Here is a 13,942-nt window from a genome sequence, read left to right on the forward strand (position 1 = left end):
GAAAGTCCAGTTTTAAAATCCTGGAACATGGTTATGCAGGCAACCGAAAGGTTGCGGTAATTAGTATCAATATTGGGATTCAAAAGTCAAAACAGGGACCTAGTGTCAAGTTTGGGTCTAACAATTAGGCTGATTCCTGGTCAATGCCCTTTTAAGGTAACAGGACAAGTTGTATGATAAGGAAAACTTAGGAATTAATTGTGTTCTCCCCCTTCAGCAAAATCACAGCTATTTCTATAGACACTTAAACTTGTGTGATTTGGATTTAGACAAATGGAGGAGTTGTGTTGAAAACATTACAGTGTTTTTAACTGATCTTATTTTCGTTATGAACTTGTAAAAACTTACAGAATTCCTTTGCTAAATTTGTGCATGACATGGGCTGTTAGTGTTTGAAACAAATGCTAATAATCTTTCATAATACAGACCTTGAATTACTTTTCAATTTGGTGATGTATTACAGGCAAATGTAATCAGATGAAAACTCAGAATCTGATTCACAATCTGTTCCTTATTCTATTACTGTAAATGGCATCTAATTGAATCTTTCAGATTGTTCCAGAAGATGATGTGCTAAAGATAAGAGCAGTAAATCATTTCCAGACAACTTGACTTTTTAACTAAGCCTTTCTCGTTGCAGGCTGGTTTTCACATGTGTAATCACAATAATGCTTTCCTGATAGCCATGACGGTGTGCTTCTGTGCACACACATCTGAAGACCACTAAGGCCTTGAAAGTGGGTGTCCAAGTCGATAAGCCTGTGAAATAACAGTTATTATTGACATTTTTCACAGAGTATGCTGAATTTCTACACTGCAAAGGGAAGAAATTTACTGATTTTGATGAAGTTCGTCAGGAAATCGAAGCAGAAACAGATAGAGTAACAGGAATGAACAAAGGCATTTCTTCAATTCCTATTAATTTAAGAGTATATTCTCCACATGGTAGGTAAAATCATTCTCCTCTACACTTCTGTCATAAAATGTATTGTGTAGCTCTGTCTGTCTAGCCATTGCCCTTTTGTTTTTACTGCTCGCTCTTCTGGGATAAAAAAAGCTTCTGAGGCTAAGTTGAACCAAAAGTGGGTATGTGTCTGGAAGAATCCTCAAATTCTCCTGTTTTAAGAAACCACTCTACAGTGGAGAGCTGTTGGCCATGAGAGACGGGCAGAACACAGACTCTCTGCCCCATTTAATATTTTCTTTATTTAAAAATATTCTCACTCTGCCTCAGGATGGAAGCAGTCTCTCCCCCAGTACATTCATGAGATGGTAGCTCATTAGTAAAGACAAATAATAGGAGGTGAGAGACTTAATGGCAAAACTTTTTTGCACCCTCCAGAGGGATTCCCTGATCAGTGATCTAGAAAGTCACTGTGTCTCCCTGCCTTACTGGAAGTTTATTGTTCCCTGTCAATAAAAACATGTTCAAACAATAATGGTGTTTGAAGCTGCTTTCTGTTTTAGACCCCAGTATAGATCAAAGTTAGTTCCTCTGGTTACCATCTGCCCAATTTAATAAAGGCAGTCTAGGGAAAATGTTTCCCATTGAGTCTGTCTTTGATACAGGAGAAAAGTGGTATGTTTGGCTGAAGCATTTATTTTTCTAACTGGAGAGGGGCTGAACTAAATCCACTGCCTCAAAGCTTGTTGGTTGAACATGCTGACTCCAGGAGAAAGTAAAAATTTCCTACCTATTGCTCTTACTTTGTTTTAGTAAAATCAGTCTTTAGTTCAGCAACTCCTGTCTGTATTAACCAGACTCAAAATATACTTGTGGTGTTTCCTTTCTATGAATAGCATTTTTCTCATTTGTCTAAAGGATACCCTATTGCCCCAGTACTGGCTGAACAAGCTGGGATGCTTCTAGTTGGCACTGTGACCTGTACTGGGGAAATCATGCCAGAGCAAATCAGGTTTTCTTAGTGGATTAACTTCTTCATACTTATTACTTTTCTGAAGAAGTTGCAGAGTAAAAATTACCCCCAAACCTTCAGAACAACAATATACCCCCCCACCTCTTAACAACAATTTTACCAAATCAGTTAGGCCTGCTATTGACTTTTTTGGGAATTTCTTAATGGGAGACATTGTTCAAAGCATGGTCAGAGAAAGACTATATTTAAAAAAAAAAAACCAACCACCCAAACAACTGTTTTGCATTGATTTGAAGGATGCAATGGGAGTGGTCTGTTATTTGTGCTCTTGTTGTGGGACAAAGCTCAGAAGGCCATGTTCATTTGTCTAAGAGCCCTCAAGGATATTTGGTATAAGATGATACTTATACCAGTTGTAACATTTAAAATATTAATTAACACTAGTAAATTCAGAGATGAAGGACCAACAGGGAAACAAATATACCTCTCAGATTGGCAGGCATTTTGTTTGAACTGCTGACAATGTTTATATGCCTGTAAAGGTCATAAAGGGCTTTTATGTAACTAAATTTGTCTGCAGCTATGGACGTGTAGACCTCTTTGACATGTCTGGTGTGCTAACCACTTCTGTGATCCTGTGTTTTCTGTATAGTCTTAAGCCTGACTCTTATTGATTTGCCGGGAATCACTAAAGTGCCAGTAGGGGATCAGCCTCCAGATATTGAGCAACAGATCAGAGACATGATAATGCAGTTCATATCCCGGGAAAACTGTCTCATCCTGGCCGTGACTCCAGCCAACACTGATCTGGCCAACTCTGATGCCCTGAAGCTGGCGAAGGAAGTGGACCCTCAGGGTAAGCATTGATGGATTACCACTTTGTGTTCTCATTGTAAGAACATAATTGGAAGTAATAGATCAACTCTTGTGTGAAATTTTATAATGGAAAGTGTGTTAAATAGATGTATATATACATTCTCATGCAGCCTTCAACGTCAGCGGTGGGTTAGCTCAGTATTGTTCTGGTAATGTTGCTGTAAATGTATTTTAAAAATTTTGTCACTGTCTCTTATAGGCAAGTGCAGCAGTGCCTATCTAGGAATTTTTGTAGTATCAGGCAAAATGGACCATGGTCCTGATGGGATTTCTGGGTACTTGCATTATAAATTTTATACAGTCATATTGTAGGGATGCTGAACCATGTTAAAGAGATTTGAGGAACACGTTTCAGCAATTCTGTTCCCTTCTTTTCCAGACATACCATAACTTGAGTTGTAGCTGGTAGGGTGTGATACAAGCTTTGAGAAGGCTACATGTCTGTTATTATATAATTGTAATTGTTCTTCCTGAATCAAAATGATTCTTCAGTAACTTTTTCCTCCTGTCTCCACTCTGGTCAGGCCTTAGGACCATTGGTGTGATCACAAAACTGGATCTGATGGATGAAGGAACAGATGCGAGAGAAGTTCTAGAAAACAAACTACTCCCTCTTCGTAGAGGTGAGAATGTTCAGTTGCCTGTATTCTTTGCCATCCAGAAAGTGGTTTGGATAAGGGTAGTGTTGGGGAGTCCTGGAGATGAATCAGAGGTTGTGCTGGACTTGATGAGTTCTTTGCTTTTACAGATATATCTATTCACCAAACCTAAAAGAAGGCTGTGCTAAAAATATCCTGCAAGTAAAATAAGGTTTTTTTCTGGACCTGGAAAACAAACTGCATATTCCAGAGGAAGCAAGAAATATCAGCACAAGCTTTTAGCCAATTTTTTTCTTCTCTGCCAGATTGCTGTCACTTGTAACATGTATTTTTTTTTTTTTTTGCATGTGACAGCAACGAACACCAGAGCTTTGGTAATTTCACTATAAAACAATTTATGATACCTTCCAGAAATCTTCCATGTGATTGTTCTGGCAGCTACTGCCACAGTTGCTCATGCTGTTAATAATAGTAATAATTTTGATTCTAGTTATAATTTATGGATGAAACTACCATATCCTCCCATTGATCCAGCAAATGAGAATTTTTTTCTGTATTTTGTTAATATTATGTCATTTATCTGTGTGGACCTGTGTGTGTGTTTTGATTTTTGGTTTGGATTTTTTGTTGGTTTATTTTTGAAATGGTTTCTTTGGGATTTGCCAGAATTTCATATATTTCTCTTTTGCACTGGTGATTTAAAAGTAAGTGTATCTGTTATATCTAAACAGCATGAACAATTTAGACAGCATTAAGGGCACTTGAGTACTTGTAAAGAGTATCTGAAATGCCTAAATTTGAAAGTTTAGTTCTAGTCAAGGTGAATTCAGCAGTTCAGGCAATAGCTGCATTGATTTACCTGTTGGTTTTGTGTTGTTTTAGGTTATATTGGTGTTGTAAACAGAAGCCAGAAAGACATTGATGGGAAGAAGGACATAAAAGCAGCTCTTCTAGCAGAAAGGAAATTCTTTCTTTCCCACCCATCCTACAGGCACATGGCAGATCGGATGGGAACACCGTATCTCCAGAAAGTTCTAAACCAGGTAAAACCTGAAGCCTTGGTGGTGAAAGGCAGCTTTATAACAGTAGGGCCAACACAAAAGCTTTATTAAAATGAATGTTGGTCACTGAACCTCAGTTATTCTTTCCTGCTTTTAATGGTTTTATTTGCACAAGGTAAAAACAAAGCTGTATATTACTTGTAGCATCCAAAAGTTTGCTGTGAGATGTGGTTTCTGACTTTTATTGAGAGTTCTGCACCTCCCTGTTCTCTTGAATACTGAATATGAACATCAAAAATAAGATTTGTCTCCCTTCCTGGGAGTACACCATCCTATTCCTTTCTTATCACACTTCTCTTAACAGGATTCTTAGTACTCAAATTTAGAAATTAGGGATAAAAAAAGACATTTTTAGAAGTCATGTATCCTGAGGATGCACTGTGTGTCTGTACTTTAACCTCAAAATGTACACTTTATTGTAGTTGTTACTATAAACATATACTGTGTACTAATGATATAAATGACAAATACAGTAATCAGAACACTTTGCCACCCTACTTTTATTTTTACCAAAAGCTCTGTTTTATATCTAGAAGTTTGTGCCGAACTGTGTTGGATCCCAGCTTCCTTCAGCTGGAAATAGAGCTATTTCCCATTACCTGGAGGAGAAAGCCATAGCTTACTGTCCTAATGAAGGCCCTGCCTACAGCAGGCTTGGAGTTCTCTTCACCATTTTGGGTCTCTGGGTATTGCTCTTTTTGTAGAGCCCTTTCTTAGCTTGACCAACCTGTGACCCTAACGAGGATGCAATTTTGCCTGTGTTTAGAATGTTTTGCCTCTTTTTATATATTGAAAGTTTAATTCACATGTCCTAGTTTTGAGACTGAAGCACAAGCTACATATAGCTTTGGACAGTCTTATCTGTCCTGATTTTCATTACTTTATATACTATTAATTTTTTTGTGAACTGTTTTGAAAATTTACCTGTTTCAGTAGGAATTTTTGATCTTTTGTTGCTTTTACTGTGTGTAGAATATTATATGTGGGAAGATCTGCATAAATTTTGTCCTTAAGATACTGGGGACCTGTTAGTGTTTGTGGTTTCAGGTAATAATTCAGTTTCCCGGCATCCACAAGGTGGTGCTCCAGGGAAACTCCAGCTTTTGATTTTGTGCCTGTCAGTCTGGTGAACGACTTTAAATTTGAGTTTATTTTGGTATATGACATTCTGAATTTATAGCTTGTTTGACTGGGGTTGGGAAAAGGGTTTGGGGCATAGTGCAAGAAGCCCAGTTTAGTTTTAATTAAAGAATGGGTACAATGCATGAGAAATTTATGGCACAGGTAAGACATTGATAGTGCTGTCCAACAGAGCAAAACATATATATGCAAAAACAAGTGAGGCAAGTTAAACACAGATCTGTAAGTCCTTTTCTACTCTTGTTCAATTTATTTTCCAGTACATTTAGGTATATTTTCAGAAACAAAAACTGAAACTAATGAGTAGTGGTAGAACCTTTTTCAGCCAAAAATCAAGTGTTTAAAAAAAGGAGAAGTTATAAACTCATTAATATGAGGGACAGATCTCTTCCCTTTAGTATGCTTTGCACAAGGGAGCAAAAATCACTTGGGAAAGTGCCAAGAAGCTACTCTGGTGTCTGTACTTTCCTCCACCTCTGGAGTAATGCCCATCAATGGGATGTGGATGCTCAGAATCTCTTTCTTGTCCCACATTGCCTTGTGGCTGCAAAGGAGTCATCGTGCTGAACAAGCACGTCCGGAATTGGGAAACACCTTTAGGAAAACCAGCAAAACAGGAGTGATGGCATCAGCACTGAGTGATGAGAGGTCATTTCAAATTACACATGTAATGTGTGTAACTTTTTCATTAGTAACTAGGTAGGTATGTAGTACCAGGGCTCAGTGAGTGAGAGGACAAAGGAATTTTTGGAGCCTCTTTACAATGTGTATGCACAAAGAATATTGTATTGTTCTTTAACAGCTTCCATTACTTCAGAGATCAAAAGGAACTGCCCTGGTAAACTAGCACAGGTCGTGGCTGATAAGCTTGGCAGTCAGAAGGAAATGGTTGTGCTCCTGCTTTCATCTTTATTTACAATATAAAAGGACTTTTATTTGCTTTTTAGCAACTTACCAATCATATTCGGGATACTCTGCCAGCCTTCAGAAGCAAACTCCAGAGCCAGCTGCTTTCTATAGAACATGAAGTAGAGGTATACAAAAACTTCAGACCAGAAGATCCAACCAGAAAAACAAAAGCCCTGTTGCAGTGAGTGTCTTTTGTCTACTTTTCTGCTCTGTATAGGTTTGTTTTACTTCTTTTTTTCCTCTTTCTAATGGGTTTAAATCTAAAGATTAGGATATGATTAAGGATTCTATATGTGAACTCCAAAGAATTCTGTGTTTGATGTTCCGAAACACTTTATATACTCTACAATTTCAGCAGTTTTCCCTAAATTAATTTTAGTAATCCTAGGAAAGAGAGAAAGCAGAGCAAGGAAAAGGTATAAAGATGGGCATCAGAGATGATCAAAGGTAAGAAACTGCTTCTGATTGTATAGACACATTCTTCTGTCTGCCAGAAAGATGACCTCAAGCAAGGGAAGGACATTGTGTTAGAAGTCTGTAAGATGAGGAGGGTGGAAGGAGAGTAGGGAATGCTTCTTTTTCTGATATAAAAACTTATCTTTCCAAAAGAACTCAAAGATGGCAAGATCAAAATTAATCATAGATGGTAGTCCTTCATGTGTTGTGCACCTAAGACCTAGAGATCTTTGATAACACCATTGTAAAGGAATGGAACAGAGATAATGTTCATCTGACTTTGAATCATGTGGAATTGGAATCAGAGCCCTTTCTTGATTGTGGATTTAGCACTGTGGAAAAAGGCCAATGCTGATGTTTCAGATTGAACAACACTTGGCACCTGTTGCTTTGCTTCGTGCTGCTTCCTTACCTGCTCTGTTTCCAGAGATGCCCAGTACTGGTCTGCCATTTTTGTTCTCCCATTTTTTTTTTAAGATTGTAACCCTCTGCAACCACTCTTGTGTTCATATGCAATTCAAATGTACCTCTTAGGAGAGGAAGTATGCAGAGGGGGAAGGAGAGGTGTAAAATGTACCTAGCTCTTGTCTCTTATGTGACTGTTGTCATTCCTGCTCTGACTGATTTCAAAGGTTTTCAGCATTCTGAGTTCTCTGAGATAGATGATAATAGCACTGGATTGTGATAATGCATGAGTTTTGTGCAGGATTCATTCTGTAGTTAGAAGTCTGAAATTCAGAAGGGAAAATAATCAGCTGAACTAGAGAGACTTTCTTGAGTCAGCTGAAGACTCCAATTTACTCCTTATTTTTGTAACAACTGTGTCCAAAAGAGTAGACATAAGTCAGTTCCTCATGACTTTACTCCAGATGTTTTAGTTGCACAAACAGAGGGCCATCACCTTTGGCTTTTCCATGACTGGAAGAATTCTCCTGTGTGTTTTTCTGAATGCTCCTGCTGCAGAACTCTAAGCACAACCAAGTGAGCTGCAGCTTGTAGTACTGACAGCTGCCACATGGCCATGTTAGGAAGATCCAAGGGTCATTGTGGAGAAATAAACTCTGCAAATTGTACCAATTGCCATAAAATTGGGGATGTTTTTTTGTGGTGATCTGCCTTGTCTGCAGTTTCTGTAGCAGCATCTGAATATGAATGTGCTTTTCTATTCAAATACATTATGTATGATAACTTAAATGTCAGGACTCTTATTTTCTTATCCGACTAAAAAGACTGCTATCACTTTTTCTTCATTAAAAAAATAATTAAACATCTATTTAATAAGTAATAGCATCATTTAAAATTGTGTTATCATTGATAAAAAATGAATGTAGCCTGGTACCCTGCTGTATTTTTAGCTGACTTTATAATAAAGTATAATAAACAGTTCTTCCCCCACCCACAACATTTATGAAAAAAGAAAAAAATACACTGTGCAATGTCCTGCAAGAGAGAAGAGATGCAGGGGAATGTGTGTAGGTATGGATTTTATGAATTGACAGCTTGGCTGAATCAACTGTTGTTCAAAGATACTTTTGTCAATCCGTTAACATGTTTTATCAGACACTAGTGGTCAATAGTACTGAAGTGAGAGTTAGTACTTGACATACTTAAGTGGTTGTGTTTGTTGTTTGGTTGTTTTTTTTTTCTCACCCCCTTTAAAATTTAGGATGGTACAACAGTTTTCAGTGGACTTTGAAAAAAGAATTGAAGGATCAGGAGATCAAGTTGATACACTAGAACTTTCAGGAGGTGCCAAAATCAACCGAATTTTCCATGAACGTTTTCCTTTTGAACTAGTGAAGGTATTTATCCATCTTGCTGATGTGCTTTGTGCTTTATTTATGTATTCTTATGTTCATACTGATAATAGTATAGCCAAGAAAAGGTCTGATTGGAAGAACATGCTCTTAAGTGTGGAGGAAATTACATGACGTTATACTTTAGATATTTGGGTTAATTTCTAGGATTGGATACTGAGACATGCTAAGAATTCTAAAGTATATGAATTAGAATATAATTATAGTCCCAGTTTGTACTAGTTCCTGTGCTTCTCTATTGTTTTATCACAAATGGCATCTTTCTTCTGGTTAATGGGGCATGCAGACCACTCCAGATGGTAAATTTAAGCTGTGTTCATGGACCTAGTATCTGTTAAAATTAGAGGTATGGAAAATAACCATTTTCTGTGTGTTCTACTTCCCATATTCAGTACATTAAACCAAAGCCAGCTTTCAGTCCTATGCTTTCATAGTGAGAGGTGGAGCAGGGTAGGTCCCTTGCAACCCAAATTATTCTGTAATTCTATGATAGTTTGGCTGAGGTAATGACCCCTTCATTTTTGACAGCACTAACTTCTCTTCCAGCTAGCTGACTTTCAAAAGAAACGTAAAGAAAAGCTTTATAACTTCATAATTGAAACAACTCCTCTTTTAAATTTGGTTGAAAAACAGTAGAGTGGGAAGGAGAGGATAAACAGACCATAATCACAGAAGATGCACCTCTTCAAGAAACCAGGTCTAAAAAAAAAGTAGCATCTTCCAAATCCTGTTTCTGGCTTACTCTGTCGACTCTACAAAATCATTCCAGCTGTTTGTATATCTGGGTGTGTGATTTTCAACAGTCCTTACTGCTGCCTGCAGCCTTAGTGTTAAAATGTTTTAAAATACTTAATGCTTTGTTTAGTGTTATTAGAAATTACTGTTTTGACAGTTGAACTTGCCTGTCTTCTGGTCATACTGGGAGAGGTAATATTTTCTGTTTTTATTAAGAACTTGCCCTAACGTGCTCTCATGTGCTTTTGTTCCTCTAGATGGAATTCAATGAGAAGGAACTGCGGAGAGAAATAAGTTATGCCATCAAGAACATACATGGTATCAGGCAAGTGCTCCCATGTTTTCAAGCCCAGTCTCATTATACAGGTGTAATATCTTTGGAAAGCACTGCTTGCAAGCTTTGTTGTTCTTTGTGTTTTGGAAACTGTTCCTTATGTTCCTTGGTTAGTAAGTTCTCAGAAGGTTGACATTAGTAGCTGTGGTGTGGTATTTGAGCTTTCCTTGCCTTGTTGATGAGGAGGTCTTGATTTATGGTAGTGAACTGTTAGTTTGGGGCATGTTTTTATGGTTTGATTTTTTTTTTTTAAATATAATTTATTTTCCAAGATAGACCTTGGTGAGCAGTGTTTGAAAGAGAAGTAAGGCCCATTTGTTTAGGACTGGCTCTGTGGGGTATCTGTTATATAGCTTCATATACCCTGCAGTGAACTGTGAAATTCTCCATGTTGGACCCTGAATAACAGAATGACATTTCCTGTGTGAGTGAAAAGTGCAGATGTAGGATTCTTATGGATTTGCTGTGCAGGTGATTGTGCACGGACTGCTGCAGCTGCCACTCATCCCTCCTGGAAGGTTTGATGCAGTGCTGATGAGGCTTTACTGCATTATATCAGTACTCTTTAGAGTTCTTGCAGACATCTGGAAGTAGTTTCTACTTGTATATCTTTCAAGCATATTTCTACTTGTACATTGTTACTCAGAATGACACTTGCTTGAGAAAGAAGCAAATTTAGTTCTGTGGAAGTCTCTTTGTGTAGAGATTGTTATCACTCAACTCTGAAAATGAAGATTTGAGCAGTTCAGTATAAAAAAAAGATAATCTTCCTTGCATGATGTTTTTGTTACTGTCTTACATATTTTTTTATGTCCACAGAACAGGTTTGTTTACTCCAGATATGGCGTTTGAAGCCATTGTTAAAAAACAGATAGTTAAGCTGAAAGGACCTTGCTTAAAAAGTGTGGATCTGGTGATGCAAGAGTTAATCAACACTGTCAAGAAGTGCACTAAAAAGGTAGCTTGCACATAGATTTGGTAACGTAAGTAAAATGTAATGGTGTGGTGGATAATGTAAAGCCTGTCTTGCATTTTGTAGTATTACAAGAGATTTCTGATCCAGTCACTTGATGTACAGAGTAAGACTTTCTAAAATAATTACGTCTGCAAAGCTCTCAAAACAGTGTAATGATAGCAAAGTTCATTTTTTTTTTTACTCCTTTCTTTTAAATCTTATGATAGAAGGTGTTTTTGAGTCAAGTGATGCCTCCAGCTTCCTCTTCAGAACCATGTTTACACTTCTTAGCTAACTGGCTACTTTCACTGTCTCACCTGTCCATCTGTCTGTCCCACCAGCTCAGTGCAGGGTGCAGAGCAGCAAGTACAGGAGCTGTTCTGGGATGTGGGCACAATTATGATGAAGTTGTTGAGAAATATCCTGTCACATCCTCTGCATTTTTCTGAATAAAGCAAATTTTTTTATACTGATGAGCAGGTAAAGCAGATATTTCTTAAAACAGGAAAGGCAAAGATCATAGAGAAGCAGATTCACCACTATATTTTGAAGGGATTTTCCAGATTTTTGTCACTTTTGTCAAAGTTTGGAAGGTACATCACTTGAATTAATTGTGCAGATGCTTTTCCTGAGAGTATTGGGCAAATTTACCATTGTATTTTGCTGTTTATATTTAAGTATTGTTATGTAAAGATGTTGCCACAAGGTGGAGCCTTTAAAGAACAAGAAATTTGGAAATTGTTTGAAATGCCACTTTGGAATTAGGCACAGTAGAAGAGAGAGAAACCTCACCCCAAGGCTGATAGGCTGTGTTTTCATATGTCTGAAGTGTCTTTTCATTTATGTCCCATGGAGCAAAAGCATAGAAACAAGCTAAGGGTTTAGACCTCTCCAGTTTCTCTGAAGAAAAGCAAATAATGCTTACTTTACAGCATGGGTAACTTTGAGCCCAAGACTCATAGTATTTGCTTTCTTCCAAAGGGGAAAACTGGAGGCTCCCCAGTTTGTATTGCACTGGAGCCACAGTGCAGGGGTAAATGTCTGTTAACTCTGTGTTTCAGTTGGCAACATATCCAAGGTTGTGTGAGGAAACAGAAAGAATTGTTGCGGGTTACATTCGTGAAAGAGAAGAGAAGACCAAGGATCAGGTGAGAATAAACAGGAGATCTGACAGTTTGGAGAACTGTGTAAGGGAGGAAAGTTCTTACATACAAAGTGCAGTAAGACAATGAAAGATCTTTTTTTTTAAACAGGCTTCACGTTTTAGAGAGGGAGAAAAATTGCTTCTTTACCATTGAGCTTTGACAGAGGAGACTAAAATTGTTACAGAAAGGTTAAGTGGTGGCTTAAAGTAGTGTTGGCTTGTTCCTGTGCCAGTGTGCCCATTAGTGATTAAACAACTGCACACAGAAATAGCCAGCCTTTTTTCCACTTTGTTTCCAGGTGTTATTAATGTACCCATCCCATCCTCTAATTACAGCAGTGCTCACAACTAATGGTACTGATACTCTTGCAGGAGTGACAAGCTTTCCTTCAAGGTCAAAAAATGTAAAAAACCCCCAAAAATTCAGAGAAACTTGTTTAGAGCATTCATCACCCAGCTAAGCACTCCAAATCCAGGAAACTGCAAAGCTTAGATTACATGTTAGAAAATCCACTGGAAGTGGGAACAGGAATTATTGTCTGGAGAGTGCAGTGTGACAACAGAAATATTTGGGGAAGAAGAGCTAGGCAGACCTCCTAAGTTGTTCTGGACCCCTGGCTCTGTAATCCAGTCCCTGTACAAACTAGAGAGCTGTGCAACACATCCTGCTTATTTTCCCTTATTCTGTGCTGCAAATATAGTTCTTAAAAATCATTAAATTTATTTGCCGGGCTTGTACTTGCAGGGAGTTCTAGTTAGAACACTCAGTTATCTCAAAATTTGGGAGAAGATACAAGTTACTTTGAATAATTGTGTTTTGTTTTCCCATTCTTTGTTGTGTGCACGTGCCTGACTATTTCCCAGAACCAGGCACAAAGTACCAGCTTTTTGTAAATACCAAAAACTGGCCAAATGGGTTATTGTCACTTATTTATAGCATTATTTATGCTGTTATCAGTTATCATTAATAAAACAATTCTGAGGATATTTTCAGAGGTAAGAGATAGATCCAAATCCCCATTATTTTTTGCTCCAAGTGAGGCACCCTAATGTCTTCTGGAAATTGTGAAGCATTTGGGAGTGATGCTCTGTCTGAGGAGTTGTACAAAAATAATTCTATGCACTTTGAAGAGATTAAGTGGTACCATTTGGTAGCAATAGGTTCCTTCCTTTCTCCCTGCTGATACATGGAAGTCTGAAAAGACAGGGGGAAAGTGCAGTCTTTTGTTTCAGGAGCTGTTGAAGGGTGGCAGTGAGCTTTTACTAATATTTTAGCAAGTTTTTTTCTTGAGTTAGATTATAAAGTTTGAATCAAATTCTGTCTCTGGGCTGTTGAAGGACTGGCAAGTGATAAGTACACAAACCATTCTGTTGTTTCTTTGATAGCCCATCCCTCAATCCAGATGTGCACACCAGAATTGCTGTCTAGTACCTGGGCTGTACATTTTCTGGGCCAGGGCTTAGCTTGCCCATCACTTTTTTGTGTGGCACATAAAGAAAATGGAGGTACCTGGATTTTAGGTTTAAAGTTCAGGTTCTTTGCTGGCTTGGCTGGGATGCTACAGATAGACAGAGTTTTGCTTGACTCACAAAATGTAGAGCTAGAATCTGTTATATAATTAATAAACTGTTTCTGCCTGTGTATGATTGATCTTAATGGAGTGGGCAAGGGCCAAAAGAGTGAAAAATGAGGTCTGTCAGGAAAAAAAATAGGAAGAGGGAATAGCTCTTCTGTAGTCTAACTTATTAAACAAACACAGAAACAGAAGCAGTGGAATTTAGAAAATATTGCTTTTGGCTTGAACAATTGTTAAAGTAATATTCAATAATGCAGAAAACACTAAAGTTCTGGTTTTTATTCCCTTCCTTTTCTTCAGTCTTTCTCTTCCACTTTACCCATAATTTTTTCTCTCCTGTCTCTAACAGATGCTGCTGCTGATTGATATCCAGGTTTCTTACATCAACACCAACCATGAAGATTTTATAGGCTTTGCAAAGTAAGTGTATAGAGACTTTGTTGTAAAGACACTGTAAGGTTT

The 13,942-nt window shown here is 37.8% G+C and overlaps 1 protein-coding gene across 11 annotated transcripts in view; it reads left to right on the top strand.

The window, feature by feature from the left end:
• The window catches only part of DNM3 (dynamin 3), a 169,806-nt gene that overhangs the window by 24,908 nt on the left and 130,956 nt on the right, over positions 1–13,942 (top strand). For all 11 annotated transcript variants that reach the window (XR_003916052.1, XM_029962280.1, XM_029962282.1 and 8 more), the window contains exons 3-12: positions 796–945; positions 2,530–2,733; positions 3,278–3,376; positions 4,235–4,395; positions 6,501–6,643; positions 8,585–8,720; positions 9,728–9,795; positions 10,624–10,762; positions 11,821–11,907; positions 13,830–13,900. Coding sequence is in view for 10 of the 11 variants with exons in the window: in XM_029962280.1 (XP_029818140.1) it covers positions 796–945; positions 2,530–2,733; positions 3,278–3,376; positions 4,235–4,395; positions 6,501–6,643; positions 8,585–8,720; positions 9,728–9,795; positions 10,624–10,762; positions 11,821–11,907; positions 13,830–13,900 (1,258 nt within the window). In the remaining variant the exon portion in view is untranslated. The remainder of the gene's footprint in view (positions 1–795; positions 946–2,529; positions 2,734–3,277; positions 3,377–4,234; positions 4,396–6,500; positions 6,644–8,584; positions 8,721–9,727; positions 9,796–10,623; positions 10,763–11,820; positions 11,908–13,829; positions 13,901–13,942) is intronic.

This window comes from Manacus vitellinus, unplaced genomic scaffold (genome assembly GCF_001715985.3).
Source record: "Manacus vitellinus isolate BGI_N305 unplaced genomic scaffold, ASM171598v3 scaffold_44_pilon, whole genome shotgun sequence".
In the NCBI taxonomy this organism is placed as follows: Eukaryota; Metazoa; Chordata; class Aves; order Passeriformes; family Pipridae; genus Manacus; species Manacus vitellinus.